General features: G+C 44.0%; 1 protein-coding gene across 2 annotated transcripts in view; it reads left to right on the top strand.

The window, feature by feature from the left end:
• Nucleotides 1-20,609, top strand: part of PAS1 (FKBP-type peptidyl-prolyl cis-trans isomerase family protein) — a 268,332-nt gene that overhangs the window by 1,827 nt on the left and 245,896 nt on the right. For both annotated transcript variants that reach the window (XM_087688278.1, XM_087688279.1), the window contains exon 4: nt 12,485-12,582. In XM_087688278.1, coding sequence (XP_087544404.1) covers nt 12,485-12,582 — 98 coding nt within the window. The remainder of the gene's footprint in view (nt 1-12,484; nt 12,583-20,609) is intronic.

Genomic DNA, 20,609 nt, shown 5'->3' with positions numbered 1-20,609 from the left:
GCCACTAATGGTAGTACATGTCTGGCCAACTTCCAAGTGCTAACTAGCCTTAAATGTAGAATACATGCGGAAGCAGGAATTGAAACTGATTTAAAACCTGAACACAAATGGATGAAGGCAACTGATGTGAGAGATGGGAAAGATCAAAGCTCAGCTGAGAGCATATAGTTGATAGTGAAGAGAATGTGAGAGTGAAGACACGACTCCCAATACATTAATCAAAGAGTGATGCGCAAGTACAAAGTACAATCCTTAAACCTTAGGGTTGTTAATATGTGTTCACACCCGAAAGGTGTAAAACACAATAAGTGTCCAAACTATGTAACATAAGCACATAAAATGAAGAAGAATATAATTGGGGAAAAAAGCCTCTCATAAGGAGAGTAAAAAGTGCCAGAGTGTCCTACCGAGGATCATTGATACTCCTCTGTGAGTGCAGGCGTGAGTCAAACCCCATAGGCATGAGTCAAACCCAACAAAACCCCTTGGAGTGAAGAGTGATTAGTATACAAAGATCATCCACCAAAGGAGATTTAATTTAAAGCATTGCGGAATGCTTCAAATTTGTCTTGAGAAAGAGCTTTGATGAAGATGTCTGTCACATTACTGGTAGTAGGAAGTAGACAAGGCTGATATCTCCTGTATGTAGCCTCTTCTTGACAAAGTGATTGTGGATCTTTGTGTGTTTCGTGTGTGCATGAAACTTTGGGTTCTATGCTACTACAATGGCACTCTGACTATCAGTAAACAAAGAAGTAGGCTACGTGATAGATACATCAAGATTAGCGAACAAACGTCTCACTCGAAGAGAACTTGAGCTTACAAGAAATGAAGTTGTACAAGCTCCCGTGATCCAGAATATACCAGATACTTAGAAAAAACATAGAAGATATCCATGAGATGTAACTACAATAAATTTTCTCTTGTTATCAGGATATATCAAATACAATAGGTGGTTGTTTCAAAAGACTGCATGCTTGTGAGTGATCAGAGTAGCGCAACGAAAGCATGGTGGATCCATAACCCACAGGTTCCAAAATGATACCCTCGGATTCTCTCGAGATGAGAACATATTGATTTCTCTAAGGGAAGGAGGATGTAATATTTCCACACAATAAAAGTTAGTTGGTTAGTTCGAAAGTTAGTTAGTCAAATAATGAGTTAGTAAGATTACTAACTAAAGACTAACTAAGATAAAAACTAACTAACATTAATAACTAATAATTTTTATTTAATTAAAAATATTTTATCTAGAAAAATCGAGTCGTAAACTTGATATTTTTCTCGGATTGACAAGGACCGTAGCCACCCTTCACATAAGTTACAACGTGAATGAGACTTATGAGCTATATTAATCACTAGTATTAATGTGTATAGTTTGGATGGTCCGAAAATATTAGATTTTGGGCCAAAATTGTATATTTTGGATATTATCTTTAAAAAAGATATGGAGATTTTTAGAACTGGATGTCATTTAAAAGACAAGACAAGTGATGTTTTAGTTAGTTTTGGAGATTTTATAAAAAGAAAACTAGAGAAAAGTGACTGGCGAAATCGCGTGTGCCGTGATCGTAGTCTACAGACAAAAAACAATACTTCGAACAGAGAAAAGGAGTGAATTGAGAGCTTTCTAATCAAGCGTCTCGGGGTTTTACTCCTATTTCATAGCCAATGGAACCATTGGATTTATGATCTGAGCATCAGATCACTGATCTTTCCAAGATCCCCCTCCACAAAGAGCTCCACTTCTCAGCTACAAGCCCTCTTCTCTAACTCACTATAAATAATGCATGGGGAAGGCACAAGCAGGAGACCATGAGAGGCTGTGAGAGAGAGATAGAGAGAAGGATACCCCTCCAAGAGATTGTGAGGGAGTGCTTGAGAGAGAGAGAGAGAGAGAGAGAGAGAGAGAGAGAGAGAGAGAGGAGTTACCCTGAGAGGCTTCACAATTTCCTCTATCTCGATCCTCACCTTAGCCATCTTCTCCTACGCTCTCCCATCTCGAATCTATTCCGCCTTCTTAATCTCTTGAGCTTACTTGCGGACGATGGCCCCCAAGCGAAGAATGTCACGTGTGGATGGCAATCCCATAACCAACAACAAAGCTTCAGACGAAGGCATCACCGTCAATCCAAATTGCGGTACCGGTCGTAAGTAATGTATTTTCAAATTGATAGATGCTTGTTTTGATTCTTGTATGAGATACGTTAGGCCCATATTATGATGCACGAGTATAGATCATTAGAAGGGATAAATTTTATCTCACAGATTGAAAAGGTCAAGCTTGCAAAGTGCATGTATTAAGGAAAGTTAATTGCACCTAGTTGCATATGGCTTGTTCCTTGATAGAGCAATTACAAGGAGGAATCGTTCAAGGGTTATGAATGGCATAATCATGATATTAAAAATTATGTGTATAAGTGTTAAGTAAAATTTACATAGAATCGCTCTTTGATCCCAAGGGAAAGAACATATATGCGATGGTAATGTTATCACGACTATTCTTGCATTGTTTGGCAAGAATACAATTGGTTTTTTTGTTGGTTGATCTAACAACATCCTAAATACTTTTACATTCAATTGGTTGTTAGTTGTTGTTTGGATGATTATTCCAAGTGCTTGTGATTTATGGTGAATGCATGGCAAGGGTCTGTGATGACAAGTCGTTATGGGAATAAATAAATGTTTTCTTGGAAAATGATATTAGGCCTGAATGCCTTGTTTGTGCTTGATTATTAAAGGATTTAATTAAGGAAGGATATTTTGCACGGGTGGATCACCTCCACGATCACACTGTGAATTAATCCAAAGAGGGCATTACTCGATTCATGGGTCGAAGGTCGAGTGGTGAAAAGGCCAACCACGGGAATGATGTTTTGCTCCTAGACAGCTTGCGAGTCAGTTGGAGCTTTGGACACCCCTTGCTAGGTCTAGAATGGAGTTGAAGACCTCCGTGGCCCCTAACGTCTGGGCATGTTGGGAGATCCTATTCTTGATAAATGATTGAGTTTGTGGTGCCATGTGATTTGGACCAGTTACTTCTGCAGGGTAGAGGAGATACTTCTGTTGGACAAAAGGGATATATAATTTCTCCTGTATGGGTGGGAGACAAAGATTAACTTGAAGATAAGTTAAGGAACTTGTTTGTTAATAGATTGCTTTACTTTGTTTTTGTGTCTGTGCAGTAAGTTATGCGAACGAACCTTGTTCCCTAAAAGGCTTAATTAATGAAGCTGACTTTAAGTGTCACACATAAATGTGGTAGGACCTAATTAGAAAACTAAAGCTATTAAGAGAAGCGGGTGGGCGGAACCCCCGATGGGTCCGTCCTACGGCAGGGTGGTCCCAGAGAACTGGGAGGCTTCTCACAAGGTTTACCGTCTTTGACTTTAGGAACTGTTAGGATAGAACCTTGATTCATGCCATTTTAGGGGACCGGAATGGGACTATGCCTTATGGGCAGAGATGTTGAGCGCGCATGCCTCTCGTTTCCCATTCTCTTTGAACCAAGTGCGGTATAGATCTGCTTCGGATTAGGTATCTCTGCGTAAAGTAGGATGTCCAAAACCCGATGTTAAAATGTTGTGAGGAGACCTTGACAACTAGGAACCTAAATTTCAGATCGATCGTAGTGGGTTCGGCTGTGAACATTCTGTTGTGAGGTGGATTCGGAAAACCCTAGGCGACAAAACTTGGAACATTCCATGGGAGTGCCGGGTAGCGACGCTTAGATTCGTTTCTCGATAGACCGCTAAAAGCGTGCTTGGACAGCCGATAGGCGAGCACTTTACAGTAATGACCTTACTTCTTATAATAGTGGCACTTGCCCTTCTTGGTTTGCATGTCTCTTTGTTTCTTGTTGCTCTGTGAAGATCCAGAACTTCCAGAACTTTGCGGAGCATTTTTTTTAATTAGCTGCCCTTGCCTTTTTGACTCGCCATAAAAGGCATGTTCAAAGACTTTTACATCCATCCCACAGTTCTTTCTGGTTTGCTCTTCTTCTAGAAGTAAATCAACCAACTGAAGGGAAGCAAGTGGCTACGGAGAAATTCTCATGGTGAGATTTAGGGTTGTATGAAAGGCCAAATGAGAGGGCGGCAATGAATTTAGAGTAGTAGAGATTAACTGTGCATCCGAATAATACTCATCTACATTCATTGGCGGCTCACATAAGTCCTGAATTTTGTTAAGATGATCTTGCATGGAATAATCTTCATCCAACTTTACATTCTCAAGCTTTTTCTTCAAGAAAGAGATGCGTGTCTCATTTTTTCCAGCAAACATTTGCTCAAGTGTTAGCTATGCTTCTCATGAAGAAGTTGCAGACCGTATGTGTGGGATTATAGACCGCTGAATTGCCAATGCAATCATTGACAATGCTTGAGCATGCCGTGTGTCCCAAGCCTTTTGTGCTGTTGGTCTTTGGGGAAGTGATTGAGCTGGAGTGGGCCTTTGACCACGTCCTGCTGGAAGAGGTGTTGCAGGAGCCACAACTCTAGGACGAACTTTTTCACCATTAACATAATCCGAAAGATTTTTCGCAATTAGCACATTTTTCATCGTGAAAGTGTCAGAGTCCAGCGGTGTGGAAGCGTAGGACTGAGAGAGAGAGAACGTAGAGAGAGAGAAGAGAGAAAGAGTGGAAGATGAAGATCTGCTGTATAAAGTGTGCTGTATACAAAGATATGCAGATATATATGTCACAACTCTATAGTAACAGAATTTGTATCCTTTTTCATTAATTTGTCAATATAATGATTTATTAAATTTATTTCCTTTGCACTAATTAGATATAAAGAAAAGTGCATTGGAGCTGGCCACTGATGAGTGGTCACAGGTTATGGTGGACCCACGCGGTGGGTTAGAGAAAAGATAGTTCACACTTCCACCTATATGGCCCGATTGGGCGCCTGTGACCAGAACTCATATATATCAGGGTTAGACTCGCACATAGAAAGGATTGATGCCTTGAAGTGTGGGCTAGATCCACCAGAACAGACAGTTACAATCAACAAGATGGCATGATCATGAAATGCTTGTATAATGTGCATGTGTGGGCTGAAAGCTTGAAATGCACATTTCTTTGTATAGGAAAGTCACATGAAGATTCTGATACCGTTTTTGGGATGTACACGGAAAAAGCTTTTATATGACACCCATATTGGGGGGGGGGGTCCCTAAATTTTAGGAGATTTCTAAATTTTAGGAGGTCCCTAAATTTTAGGAGCCTCGAATTAGCCTAAAAATGCTAGTCCTAAAAAATAGGGATGTCATTCTAAAAATAGTAAGTTCTGTACTCTGACTGTGCTTACTAAATTTGGTTGTTTCTATTCTTGACAGTATTCAGCCCAAAAAGGAAGGCCATAGAGAAGAGACAAGTGTCAAGACACTTGCCACACAAGTTTCCAAGTGTCCCACCACTTGTCACATCTCATGACATGTGGCTGGACACTTGTCTTGTGCTACTCCACTTTCCCCTTTTGTACTAGCTCTTCCCTCTCCTATAAATAAGAGCTCGTTTTTCTTCATTGAGCATCATTTTTCTTTGCTGTAAACTCATGTACAGCACCCACAGATAGCCAGAAACTGGTCCCGTCCATCGCCATCATCATCCCCCACTTCTCCATTATCAAATTCCTCCATATTCCCTTTTCTATCACTGCTATTTTACAGGATAGCAAGCCTGTAAATTCATTACAGCACCTCCTTCTCGAGCTCTTTCTTCCATTTTAGCAACAAGAAGCAAGCCCTATCCATGTATTGCTGATCAACGATGGAGAAAGGCTGATTTCCCCTCTTTCTTCTCTCATACTGTAAAGAAATCAGTTCTTATCATTGCATAATAGATAATGCATGTGTGTTTGTACATCTTTGCATGATCTTGTGAGAGTGAGAATTACTTCTCCTTACTCTCAGGTTGATTGTAACTGAGCTCTTCCCTAAGAGACTTGGGTTGAGCAGAAATACATTCCTTCGGGGGGGGTTGCCCACCTTCAACCCTCAATCTTGTCTCCATTACTTTTACATTTTCATGGCTGTAATTTTGTGAGTAATTTTCATTTTCAGCTTTAAGTGTTCATTCTCTTTTATATTAAATCTCGAAAACAAGCGAATATCATAATTATTAAGCATACTACGTTGTTCAGGGCGTTTACAATATACACGGGTGCAGTGCGCTGGATTGCGTGTCTCCACCTCGACGATGCAACTTGCTGTTCATCTCGAAGTCCGCTGCAGTCTGCACGATCTCCTGTCTGAAATCTGCGAACAGAGACGGAATCTGCGCGAGCCTCCAGCCTGTAATCTGCAAGTAGAAGAATGTGGGAGACGGCTGGAAATCACGGCTATAAATAGCCAAGAACTGGGCGCCAAATAACTGCTTGTGGGCTGCATTAAATGCAGCCGACTGTACTGTACCAGATCGGACTGCCATGTGGCAGTCCGACTGTACAGCCTGGCAGTCCGACTGTACAGCCTGGCAGTCCGACTGGATTGCCTGGCTCTGATCGCTAACACCCCCTCTCAGAGCCTGGGCGGGGCAGAAGCCTGAGGATCTGGTATGTCTCCGAAGTAGAGCCTGGGGAAGCGCCTTCGTAAACAAATCTGCAAGATTGTCCTCCGTCTTGCAGTACGCCACGGTGATGGTCTCATCCAGAAGCTTCTCTCTGATAAAGTGGTATTGGATCTCTATGTGCTGGCATGAAAAACAGGATTCCGTGCCAAGGCAATGCAACTCTCATTGTCGCATTGCAGCAAAGTAGGACGAGTCTGGGGGCAGCCAAGCTCCTCCAACAATCTCCGAAGCCACACAGCCTCACATGTGGTGGAAGACGCGGCCCGATACTCTGCTTCTTGCTACTCCATGATATAACACTTGTACCCAAGGTAAAACAGTAACCTGTACTAGACCGCCTGTGGTCCACATCACCGGCTCAATCCGAGTCGCTCCATCCTGCAAGAACAAGATTTGAACCACCTGTGCCGGTTGGATAATGAATCTCTAAATCAGACGTCCCCCTCAAATACCGAAGTATCCTTTGGGCAGCCTGCCAATGCACCATCTGAGGTTCACTCATGAACCCCGCCTAGAGCCGAACAGCAAAACAAAGATCAACATGAGTGTTGAGGAGCCAAATCAATGATCCAATCAACTGACGATAGCGGGACGCATCCGCCAAGGGAGAAGCTGAATGGGAAGTGGCCTTCCAGTTCGGATCCATAGGAGTAGAAAGGGTCCGACAATCCTCCATCGCAAAAGAAACCAAGAGCTCCTGTACATATCTCTGCTGAGAGATGAAAATCCCCCTCTGAGACTGATAAATCCCATGGCCCAAAAAGAAATGGAGTAGACCCAAGTCCGTCATCTCGAACGTCTGATGTAAAGCTGCCTTCGTCTCTTTGATCTTCTGTGCATGATCACCTGTGACAATCAAATCATCAACATACAACACAAAAAGCACACAACCAGCCTCGGAAGTGTGTACATAAAGTCGTGGATCGGCCTTGGAACACCGATATGCCAACTGTGACTAAAGGAACGAATCAATCTTCTCGTTCCATGCACGCGGAGCTTGCTTGAGGCCATACAAGGCCTTCTTCAACCTGTAGACTTTCCCATCTGAAGATCCAAAGCCAGGAGGTTGCTCGACATAGATCTCCTCCTTCAAATCACCATTGAGGAAGGCCGACTTCACATCCAACTGGTAGACATGCCATCTCCTATGGCCAGCCAAGGCAAGAACAACTCAAATAGTCGCCATACGAGCAGTGGGAGCAAAAGTGTCATGACAATCAATCCCTGGGCGCTGTGCAAAACCTTTAGCAACAAGGTGAGCCTTGTGCTTGTCCAAAGAACCATCACTAAGGTACTTGGTTTTGAAGACCCATTTGACGCCAATCACCTTCTTATTCGGGGGGCGTGGCACAAGTGACTAAGTGCTATTCCTCTCAATAGCCTCCAACTCGGCTTCCATAGCTTTCTTCCATGGTGCAGACTGTAAAGCCTCCTTCACGGAGGTGGGCTCTTGATCCTGCATAACACGGGTCATCAAACAATAGTTAGAGCAAACAAGCTCCGTAGAATGTGCGTGGTGCCTTTGTGACTGCCGCGGACCATCCTCCGGTCCCCACTCCTCAGGGACCCCCTCCATCCCTGAATCACGGAGTGTGTCACGGGCCCAATGAGGAGGAGGCCGGACCTCTCCTCGTCTCTCTCCATCAGCTGAAGACTCTGGGATATCCACCGGTGGTAACTCCTGGGGGGTGACCGGTGGAACAATAGACTCTATGTCAGAAACAGAATCAGAATCAAAAGGCGCAGGCTCCAAAGGAACTGTCGCGGGAGCCGAACTCTCCCCTGGATCTCCAAGAACGGGATGCTCCTCACCTGCTGCTATGGCCGGAACCTCCACAAACCGCACATCTTGATTGGTGTACACATCCCGCTTGATGGGATCATACAAACGATAGCCTTGGGACTGGGAGCTGTAGCCAACAAATACCTGTCTTTGGGAAGCTGCTTCAAATTTATTGCGATGAGCCTTGGGAATGTGAACATAGGCATCACACCCAAAAACCCTAAAATAAGAAACATCGGGCTTAGTCCCAAAGTAAGCCTCAAAAGGTGTCATTCCATCAACGGCCGAAGTGGGGGATCGGTTAAGGATGTGGACTGCAGTAGCCACAGCCTTTGCCCACAGAAACTGAGGTGTCTGTCGGTGCTCCATCATGGTGCGCGCCATCTCGATCACACTTCGGTTCTTCCGTTCAAGAATTCCATTTTCTTGAGGAGTGTTGGTGTTAGCAAACTCCTGGTGAATACCTTTATCTGCACAAAAACAAGCAAACTCATTAGAAACAAATTCAGCATCCTTGTCGGATTGCAAGGTCTTCAATCTCCGGCCTGATTGGTTCTCCTAAAAGAGAAGCCAATCCTTGAAGTGGGAGAAAGCTTCTGACTTCAATGCCTAGAAATAGGCCCATGTCATCCTGCTGTAGTCATCTACGATCAACATGAAGTACGAGCTTCCTCGCAAGGACTCGTTCCGCATAGGGCCACAAAGATCTGTAGATACAAGCTCCATCGTTGAAGTAGACTGCTGCGAAGCTTTGTTGGGAATCGCATCCCTATGCTGTTTCCCATGAATGCAGGAGACCCATGACTGCTGGCTCACCACTATGTCTGGCAACCCTCGAACAAGCTGTCCACGTGACGCCCTCCGAAGATAATCATAGTTGAGGTGACCAAACCGAGCATGCCATAGCTCTGACTGTGTTTGAGAGGTAAGAAGAAGAGTAGAGAGGGTGGTAGAAGACTTCAATTTGTAGATGCCGTTCTCCTCATATCCAGATGAGAGAACCTTGATCCACGATCAAGGACCCGCACCGAATTATTGTCAAACTCTACCAAAAGTCCAAGGGAACAAATCTTATGAATTGATAGAAGATGATACCCTAAACCGGGTACATGCAAGACCTTTGAGGTATGGGTACCACCGCGTCCATCTGGAATAAGCTGCATCTCACCCCGTCCTGCAATAGACACCGAAGAGCTATCTCCAATGAGAATCTGCCCACGCGAAGGTCGCAACTGGGCAACACCATCTGATGAAGGAGTCATGTGCCGGGAGGCACCACTGTCAACGATCCACTCTCGAGCTTGGGGAGCTGTCATCGCAGCATCAGAAGCATTCGGTGTAGAGTCCTCAATGACAGCTAGATGAAGAAATGCAGCTGATGACGGTGCAGCCACCACTCTAGAATCCTTCGTGTCCTTCTTGTTGGTGTCCTTCTTGTCTTTGTCAGGGCAATCCTTCTTCCAATGGCTGGTCTTTTCACAAATATGGCATGTGGATTCTTTGTCCTTGTCCTTGTCCTTCTTTGACTTGTTATCCCCCTTCTTCTTCTTTGGGTCCTTCCTCTTCTTCTGAGAGGCTTGACCTGTCAGTGCCTCCGACTTGGAAGCATTCTGTCCCTTCAGTTGTTCCTCTTGGTCCAAGACCATAGGAACCAACTCTTCCCACCGAAGAGTGGACTCTTGCCCCGAAGCAATGAGGGCGGAGTAGAAAGCACCGAATCGTGGCGGCAACTGGGACAAGAGTGTGATCGCCATGTCTTCGGAGGAAATCGGCTTCCCCGCATTCTGAACCTGCATCTGAAGCTGTCTAAGCTTGTTGATGTGCTCCTGCAAACGAAGAAGACTTGTTCATGGACAAGGTCCGCATCTGCACCTCCAAAGAAACCCGCTTCATAAGGGTCATCTGGTTATACATCTGATCAAGCTCCAGCCATATCTCCCGAGCCACCATCAAATGCTCGATGTGGGCTATCATGGCTGTAGTACAAGACAGAAAAAGAAAGGAATGAATCCTGGCATTCAGTTTGTCCCAGTGAGACTGCGCCTTGGCCAACTCCGCACGAGCATCGGAAGAGAGTTTGGACTCATCTCTCACCGAGGGCCGGTCGATCTCCTCCTGTACAAGCTCCGCCAAATCGTAGGACTTAAGGATGGCTAACATCATCACGCACCAGATGCGGTAGTTGTCGCCATCGAGCTTCTGATCTGTGGGAAGAGCCGGTAAGACAGGCACCTTCCGGTCCATAATCGTCTGGAACTCCAAGTCAATCTCTGTAGATATCTTCACTTGTAATGCCTTCACAAATGCAAAAGCAGCCCCCTCTGACTGTGAAAGCTCAGCCTGCTAGGGCTCTTCCGGGTCCCGAAACTTCTTCACCTGCCGGAGGCGATGAAAAAGCAAAACCTGCACTTGAAAGCTGAAAACTCAAACTTCCTCCTCGTCAAACAGCAGCAAATCCACCACCTGGACTCCTTTCCCGCACGCCCACGCTCGGTTCAGCCTTGTTCCGAGGCGCAGCTCTCCTGCCTGCCCTCAAACGCTGAAAACACAGCCTTGTACCATGATGGAAACTCCTCTTCAGGTTGGTTCTGCACTCAGTCAGCCCTTCAACACTGCTCTGATACCATGTCAGAGTGTAGCGGTGTGGAAGCGTAGGACTGAGAGAGAGAGAACGCAGAGAGAGAGAGAAGAGAGAGAAAGAGACAGTGGAAGATGAAGATCTGCTGTATAAAGTGTGCTGTATACAAAGATATGCAGATATATACACGGGTGTAGTGCGCTGGACTGCGTGTCTCCACCTCGACGATGCAACCTGCTGTTCACCTCGAAGTCCGCTGCAGTCTGCACGATCTCCTGTCTGAAATCTGCAAACAGAGACGGAATCTGCGCGAGCCTCCAGCCTGTAATCTGCAAGCAGAAGAATGTGGGAGACTGCTGGAAATCACGGCTAAAAATAGCCAAGAACTGGGTGCCAAATAACTGCCTGTCGGTTAAATGCAGCCGACTGTACTGTATCAGGTCGGACTGCCATGTGGCAGTCCAACTGTACAGTCCGACTGTACAGCCTGGCTACAGTCTGACTGGACTGCCTGGCTCTGATCACTAACAGAAAGACCATAGAGAATAGTTGTTGCCATCCAATCTATCCTCCTTGGATACATATGTGAATACATTACTCTCCGTGATTTCCCTTGGTAAATGTCACCTTTTCAAAGAGAACAAGAGCAAGAGCTAAATTTGGAACAACTTGAAAATCTGGAAATTTCCAGAAATTACAGCAAGCTCTACGCTGTAATTAACAAATTTGATCACACACTGTCAAAACTGTCCAATGCACAAACAATGCTCAGCAGCACAAAAAATGCAAAAGCTCCAAAATCTTGTTATTCACAATGTACAATTTCAGTCAGACTGAACCTAATGTACATATGCCAATGTCTACATTGAATCAAAAAACCCCAAAATTTTGGCCTGAATTTCAAGAAATTTCTGCAATAAATGTGTCCCAGACATGTCTAGAAGCAGAGATAGCCTGCCAGGGCAAAAGTACTTGTCTGAAATTCAAATGTTGAATTAAAAAAAAAATGGATAAATGTCTCCTTTTACCTCTAATGCTGGCTTTGAGCCAATTGGCTTGGTGGTGAGATGTTGGAGGAGACCCGGAACAGGCAACACAGCTGTGGATTGGAGCTGCTGGCGGTTGGATGGCTAGGTTGGTGGCAGTGGCTCTCGACAGGGCGTAGGCGACCGGGGCAGGGCGCAGGTGGTGCTGGAGCAGGGCACAGGTGGCACGGGCGATATAAGTTTCTCTCGATTTGTGGTATAAAAGAGGATCTTGGTACCGATTCCATAAAATAGTCTTTCTATCTGTACTCTAGATTTTGGTTTGATGTGGTATGTTGCTAGTTTCCTTGTCTACAATAGAAAGCCCAAAAGGCTTCAAACTCCTCTTAAAGTGTACAAAAGGAAACTGGAGAAGGGAATTTGGTGCTGCTAGACTGGCTGCTCTAGTGTGTTCCAATCTTGTACTTTTGTAGTTGGTGGCTGGATGCCAGAAAATTTATTTTACTGCGTGTTCTGATTTTTGGTGGATGTGGTATGCTGATGACTGTATGGTCTCTTGACAGGTAACGGGATTCCTAAAATGTATGTGTTGGGAAAGAGCAAGCTGATAAGGGGCTGGGAAGAGGGAATACCTACAATGGGGAAGGGGGAAGTTGCAATGGTAATTCTTAAATATCTCATTTTATGACAATATTCAGCAAGATTTATTGCTTATTCTTTTCAGTTTCACCATGCTTGTTCGAATCTACAGCTACATTTGCAATCATGTTCGGCGCCATGATGAATACATTTGTATGAGCTCAACTAGTTTTAACATTGACTTCCAGAATATGGGTGGCCTATTCTTGTTTGTTTGTTTCTTTGATTTGAGTTGCCCAAGATTGTACAAACATAGTCTGTTTGTCCTTCTAACAAAAACATAATTGATGATTGATGGTTGTAACATCTAAATCTGAGGTTTTGAGATGAATTTCAATGAAATGGTCCACTTGCAATAAGCTTTTCGACTTGCACCAAATGCAGAGCTTTGGATGGCTATGGAGTTGAATACCTCTTCAAAGTGAGGTGTCATCCACTAGTCAGCTTCTTCAAATTGTAGTGTCAAGATGAATTTAAAAAAAAAGATGCCATTCTTGATAAATCTCTGGTCTTTCATCAAGTATACAGCTATAGATGACTAAGGACTTGAATACCTCTTCAAAGTGAGGTGTCATGATAAGTTGGCTTTAGCATTTCAGCCTTATGATGTTTAAAGAGATCCTTGCTTGAAAGAATTAAGACTAACAATCCACGAGAATAGTGTGCAAGTATCTGTGTTGCCATGATGTGGCCAATCACCATCTTTTCTTGTTGTTTTCAAAGTACTGAAATTGAATTTGGTTGCTGCTCCAATTTCCCCCCCGTACCCTAGTATTTTACACATTTTGTGTGCAGTTGGTGCATCTTGAGTGGTTTGTTGTTGACTTAGCTGTATCACACATGTTCAGTCAGTTAGTTCATTGTACATATTCATTTCTATTTGCAGAGTTGCGATGTGGTACCTCTTACCTGACATTGTTCTTCTGACCTAGCACTTATGTGACACACTTATGTGACATAGGTGGATTGGCATAGTGAAGCAGCAAGAGTGTCAAGGCTAGGGTAATAGCTGCACTTATGGGGGTGAGGTCTGCTGAAGTTGCAGTTTGAACTGCCGAAGCCATTTCTTATGGCAACAGGCTAGATGCAAGTAGAGTCTTTCTTATATGTTCGTAATTGATTTGGCATTGCTATCATGGGATGTTGATTTTGTCAGGAGATTCAACAGGCCAAATTTAATGGCCCAATTTTCTAGACCTTCAGTCCTTTATTCTTTTTGAGGAATAACACTGTTGTGCATGATAGTTCTGTTTAATTGGTGAGACTCTGTTATTGATTTTCAAGAATCTTAGGCAGCTGCTCTTTTGAAAGAGAGGGAAAAATAATGAAAGCAGTTGAGGCAGTTTTCAACAATGAATGGATGAGTGTAATGGCAATGCTGGTGGTACGATTGTGTTGATCGTTGCTGGTCCTGCTCATGACTGCTTGCTGCATTTCTGGGTCCCCCCGAGTCTATTAGAGTATGTGCCCAGTTCCATATCAGGGCATGATTGAACCACATTTTCCCCTTATTCAGCCTTGGCCAAGCCATTCACTTTATGCCTATGTTTAGGCCTCCTCTACACATGCTCCATTGCACATTCCATATAGTATTTTGCCTTCAGCCTGGAGGCCCTTATTTCATTATTTGCCTTTGCATCCATCTGTTCCCTTCAGTGGTCACTCTCCTTCTGTTGTGCCTCTGATTTCTTCATGGTATGAGAGCATCGTGTACATCATCGTGCAAGGTGAAACTATCTGTTCATGGGAGTGTTGCAGTTTGGAGCTGCATTTCCTTGCAACAAGAAGGCCTCACAAATGATGCTTTTGCTGGTGCAGCAGTGGTTGGTACTTTCTCGACCTTTCCAGGCAATTGTTTGTGTTTGTGGCTGCAGGAGGCTGCAGTTGCAGCAGCTTGCAGACCCATCCTGGTGTGTTTTGTGTTGTGTCCCTTTATAGGTTGTACCATACACCTAGGAGCTGCTCCCACCCTCCATCACTCCTTGGGATAATGGACCGTCTTTTGTTGTCAGTGATTAGGGGGCTCTAGTTTCCCTCATCTCTCTTGTTTCAGATAAAGTGTTCACCACTTGTGGTAAGCAGAAAACTGCTCAATCTCTATAGACTTATCTTGTTGACAGGTTTGTTGGTATGGACAACCTACAGCACTATTAGCTTGGGAGCAGTTGGTGAATTTCATGTTAGAGGGAGCAAATCTCAATGGGATTGACCTCATAGGTCAATTGACCAAGGTTGGTAAGTCTTTTGATGAGAGTGACTATGTTATATATTTCTCAGAACTTGTCAGAGTCTGTTATTCTTTCAAGCTACGATTGATGTTCAAACGAAGTTGCCAAGTTGACAACTTTTTGCATTATGCTTCAAAAGGAGATTATAGCTTCTACCCCCTCCTAGTGAAGGTTTGTGGATGGTGACATGACAAGAAGTGTAGCAGCGGTAATGGCAATGAGCATTAGTCTTGTGATCCCCCCTGCTCTGATAAGGATGAGGATGCCATTACAAGGAATGCCACCAGCATATGGACGATGAAGAAGCAATTGATTTTTCGAGGTGGATGAGGTCATGGTTGTGGATGTGATGGTTGGACAGATGCCCACAAATCTCCTATAAAAGGATTTGTTGTGGACATTCTTTCCCCTCATCATTTCATCATTAGCCTCACATCCAGCTGGTGCCCTCCTATTGCCATTGTCTCCATCCTACCCAGCACCCATTTGGAGCCATTGCCCGCATCTTTAACCTATTGCCCACTTGTCTGCTGCTGTCTTTGGTAATAAATCTCCTAGAGAGGCATTGTAAGGCTACTGTTGTATAGTTAGTTCTCTTGGGCACAGTTATGCATTTCCTCTTTATCAGGTCAGACAGTTCTATTCAGTCTATAGGCATTTATCAGCTTCACTGGGCAGTGGAGCAAGCTCAGCATGTTGCGCAGGTTGCCACGTGGCAGCTGGCAGATTTGTGCAGCATTTTTTGTCATTATTTTATTCAGCAATTGCAGTTTTTCAGCAGTCGTCCAGTTCCCTCGAGGTTCGATGAGGACGCCCTTGCTAAAGGTTGTGACTATCCTCACATCCGGTAGTGTCAGGTGTATCCTCTGTGCTACATAGTCAGCCTCACACTTGGTTGCCCTTTTGAAGGGTCTTCCTAGGAGGGTTTCCTTTCCACAATTCGCACTATTTAGAGGGACATGGAATAGGATAGGCAAGCTTTTCGTTTCAATGGTCACAAGGACTTTGCACTTTCCCATAAGTGCTTGTGGGTGTCCCCCATAAGGACTAAAAGTTGCATTAGTCGGTGTGAGCTCTGGTTGGCCTAGTAGGGTCCATGCTTCATAGGTCAAGATATTAAAATCTACCTCTTCATCAATGAAAGCATCGATAGTATGCTCTCTTTTCGCGGTGAGTTTGACCCTAAGATGAGCAAGCGGTACTATGTTTTCATTTTCCCGGTCTTGGCTTATAAATTTAAGCCTTCGGACAAATGCCCTTGAGTCCCTAACCGCACAACCAGATGTGGATTCTTCACTGATGTCTTGGATCGTCTGTGTAGTGCTATTCAAGTTGCATCTATCGTTAGGACTGTCATATCTAGTCATCCTCGCCATTGTAGCTTGATGTTGTTGCTTTCTGCTTTGACTAGCTGCAGTTCGAATGCAACACGTACGTGCTTTTGCAATGTGACCTTTTTGCCCTTATTGGCTAGATTGGCCCATTGAGGTTCTAGGGTCTTTGTTTCGGGTATGAACTTTTGGTTGCTCTTTTGCAAGTGAGAATTCATGCTTGTGTAGAGCCATTACTACACTAGGGTCTAATTTGGAGGTCTTGTCATGGCGCATGTTTTCTCTCCAACCTACTTGGGGGAGGTGCGGAGGGGGCAGATCCCCCTCTGCGGGGGTCCAGGGGGGGAGTCCCTCGCGGTCCATAGGGCCGTTACGGTAAATGCCATGCGCGTTTTGGAGGACCGTTTATAGCCAAGTTTTAAACTATTTGCTCTAGATTTCAGCCCAGTGATAGATCTATGATGTGGTTTCGGCTCTATATGGTTTCTTGGTCAGTTTCAATGTCTATATATTAAAATTTGAAAAAATCCAAATTCGGCCCAACAGGTCTGAATTGTAGGGGTCAAATGCCCGATTTGGCTCGTTCGAGGCCGACGGCCGAATGTAACTGGGCCGAATGTCAAATTCAGCCAGTCTGAGTGTGGTTATTCGAGGGCTGAGTGGGCCGAGGGGCGAGTGGTGAATTCGGCTGGGCCGAATGTCAACTTGTTCGAGTGGGGTTGGGCCGAGTCGGTAGGGCGAAGGGCCGAATACTAAAGGGCCGAAGGGCCGAGCGGTCCGAGGGCCGATTTTGGAACTCAGCCCAGAATCGCCGTCACTCGGATGGGCCGAGCGCGATGCGATTTTTGCTGGACTTCACAGAATTCTTCGTTCCGAGCGATTGAGGGCTTTCTACCTGTTGAGCACCTCTAGATCCAAGCTACTCATGTAGGGGAAGGTGTGAAATTACCTGGGCTGGGCAAATAACTCCTAGATGACCAGATCGAAGTAAGTCCACGCAATGAAGCTCTCTCCCTCTCTCTTACTCTCTTGAAACCTCGCAATGTAAAATGTGGCCTTTCTTGCCACTCCTGGCCCCTTATCACCCTGCCTAGGCCTGCACTCACCTTAGTTTTGCTCCCTTCACCAACAATTAATCCAAAATTTCATTTTTTTCCCTTCTTTTTCCTGTTTCAGCGTGTTATATAGCAATAGAAAACCCTATTATTTGCTGCAATGTTTTGCTCCTATCCCTCCTAAATGCAAGAAAAAATCACAAGGGAAATACCTACACTACTCCATCATGCTTTTCTAAGTCCAAAAACCAAAAACCTACTTGCTAAGGAGATTGAATATCTCTTCAAACTTCGTCGCTTCCTACCTATCTACCTCAAGCACCGGTTCGGGGAAAAACCTATTTTGATGCTTGATTCGAAGCACATAAGTGCTTAAGGCTTGAATCCATTGGTCTCGACAACGGAACCAAAATGTGGGAGCTTTCGCTCAACTGCCAAGACCCACGGACCGCTTATTGCTTCAAGCGTTCCAAGCCGAGCACTAATAGCTACCTCTCACATAGCCAATGCGCCTTCCATATCTACGGGTGTAGTGAGCTTACCTCCATGCTGATCGAGTTACCTTCTCTCCTGCGCACTCTGGTAGCTCCACGATCCAAGTGCAAGCTTCAAGCAAGCTCCATCCTTAAGCTCCACGCTCCAAGTTCCATTGCCACGAGCAAGAGAAGAGAAGAGAAGAGAAGAAGAGAGGAGAAGATAGAGAGCTTCTCCTCCCCGGTCCCTCACCCTCACACACTCACTCCCTCACACTCTCACACTCCCTCTCTCAAGCACAAGCTCAAGCAAGCAAGAAGAAGAAGAAGAAGAAGAAGAAGAAGAGAGCCACTTTTGGCCACACACAAGAATGAGGTTCTCATTCACTTTTCAACTTTATATACAAAACCCTAAATCCTCTTTGGGAGGCCATCCCCTTATCCCCTTTTTTACATGGCGGGCCGTGGCCTAGGCCCTTTTTCCCATTGTCCTTCTATCTTCCTAGCTTCCTTCTTACCGTCTATCTAGCTTTACAAATTGCACGGGTGAGAGCCCGATGCTCTTTAAATTAAACCATGATGCGCTTGCGCTCTTTTACAAAAGTATTGACTTGCGCTTTTTCTTTTGCGTCTTTTTCCTTTATTTAGGGCTTTTTTGCACTTCTTGTGCTTCCATATTTTTCTTGGCGCGCCTTCATCTTCTATTTCACTTTTGCCTTGGCCATGTCTTTTACTTTAGATTTTCCAGCTTTTCCACCTTGTTCGTTTGAGGGTTAACAACCTGGCTCCCTCCTCATTTATTTACATCATCACCTACAAGTTCTGTGGAGAGAGGGAGCTAGTGCCAGTGCCTAGGAGCCGGAGACTCACTGTTGCATGCGTCATTCTTGTGTTTGGTATATGGATTTAATTTCTCGAGCACATTTCTGAGTTCTGTTCTTTTGTAGTGCTCTTCAGCTTTCTTTCTCTTTTGTCTTGTGTTCAGTAGTTTATTTTAGCACTTGTCTATGCTTCCATTGTTGCATCACTTTTTACAAGTCTACCTCTGTGAAGGAGGCTTTACAGTCAGAGCATTAGAAAAAGGCTACGAAACAGGAGTTAGATGCAATTGAGCAGAATGGCACTTGGGATCTAGTACCTTGGCATGCTCATAGGCTGCATAGGCTGGTGATTGGAGTCAAATGAGTCTCTAAGACGAAGTACCATAGTGATGCACTCTAGATAAGCACAAGGCATGGCTCATTGCAAACACACTCATTGCAAAGGGCTTCACTCAGCCGGCCAGGGGTGAATTTAAATGACACCTTTGCATTTACAACTCGAATGGCTACTATTAGATGGCTAGTTTATCAGCTTGATGTGAAGTTTTTTTAAATTAGTGGAGATTTAAAGGAGGATATCTATATTGAGTAGCCTTCTGGCTTTTCCTCATCAAATGGCAAGGTGCACAATTGAAGAAGGCCCTTTATGGCCTCAAATAGGCTTCATGTGCTCAGAATGAGAAGATAGACTTGTTCTTCCAAGGGAAGTTAGGATATCGGTGTTTCTCTTCCGATCCCTAGTTGTATGTCCACATCTTAGTTGGAGGGCATGTGTTGTTTGTGTTTTACGTGGATGATCTCATCTTGATAGGTGACCATGCCCAAAAGTTCTAGCAAACAAAGGAGTCACTACATGAGATGTTTGAGATGATGGATATGGGCCTTTTCCAGTTCTTTCTAGGTCATAAGATTTAGTAGACTTTGAGGGGGATTTTCATATTCCAATAGTGGTACATGTAGGAGCTTTTGACTACGTTTGAGAGGGAGAGGTATATGGCTATTTCTACTCTTATGGTTCCAAATTGGAAGACTAGAGTCTGTGGAGATTCACCGGTGGTGAATGCTACCTACTATAGGCAATTGATTGGGTCATTTATATGGCTCCTAAACACTCGGATTGATTTGTGCTTTCTTGTAGGTTTGCCTATATGAGTGAACCCAAGCTGGTTCATTGGAAGGTTGCTATGAGGATTTTGCAGTTCTTTAGGGGGATCCCTGACCTAGGTATTTATTATTTAGTACAGCCTATTCTAGAAGTTTACTATAGCTTTTGAGGATATTTACAAGAAATAATGTCAAAAATATAAAAAAAGGCTAAAATTATAAAAAATCCTCGTAAATTTGAACCATCCATACTATGGACGCTAACACTAATGACTAATATGACATTGACTCTCTAGATTAATAAGAAACTCGGATGATGATGTACTCGAGGATTTTTCACACTATGTCCATGTAGTAGCACAATATCGTAACTGCATAAGCCTCTGAAGCAATCAGGGCATGTAACCACAACCAATATCAATGTAACGGAGCTCAAATTTGAGCTCAAAAGATGCCATAGTTTATGGCAAAGTATACATAACAATCGAAGTAGCGGTATATCCATTGAGTATCCAGTAAAGCATCAATGAACATTTGGCATAAGCTTTTCATTGATAAATGACATTCAGTCCTATTATTACAGCAATGAAATCTTTGAGAAAACTAGACCAAATGTGTGCTTAAATTAGCCCAAAAGCATAACCATACCGTCTCGGCACCAAAATATTATCTCTAAAGCATCAAACATGCATTATGAAATTTACTGTTTACTGTCCAAACTAAAACTGTTTTGTTCTGTGTAAAATAGAGAATATAAAACTACACAGAGTCAACTCCATGAGTGCCCAAATTTGTAGCTCTCATTGCACTCTTCATTTCTAGCTGTAGATTACCTAAATCTGATACTGTATGCAAAAGTTATGGCCAAAATATGATAGTGCTATCAAGCTGTTATGGCTGTTTACGACTTCTACAACATGCTTTATGTAAAGAAATGCCCTAACACAGAAACATAAACGGAAACCGTACGACAAAGCACAGATTGATAAAAGAGCACAGTTAGGGTTAGGATAACTCAGAGACAATGAAGAGAGTGA

Source organism: Lygodium microphyllum, chromosome 11, assembly GCF_053477565.2.
Source record: "Lygodium microphyllum isolate KBCC chromosome 11, Lygodium_microphyllum_v1.1.10, whole genome shotgun sequence".
NCBI lineage: Eukaryota > Viridiplantae > Streptophyta > Polypodiopsida > Schizaeales > Lygodiaceae > Lygodium > Lygodium microphyllum.
The sequence above is the reverse complement of the archived record's forward strand: the minus strand, read 5'-3'. Positions and strand labels throughout refer to the sequence as shown.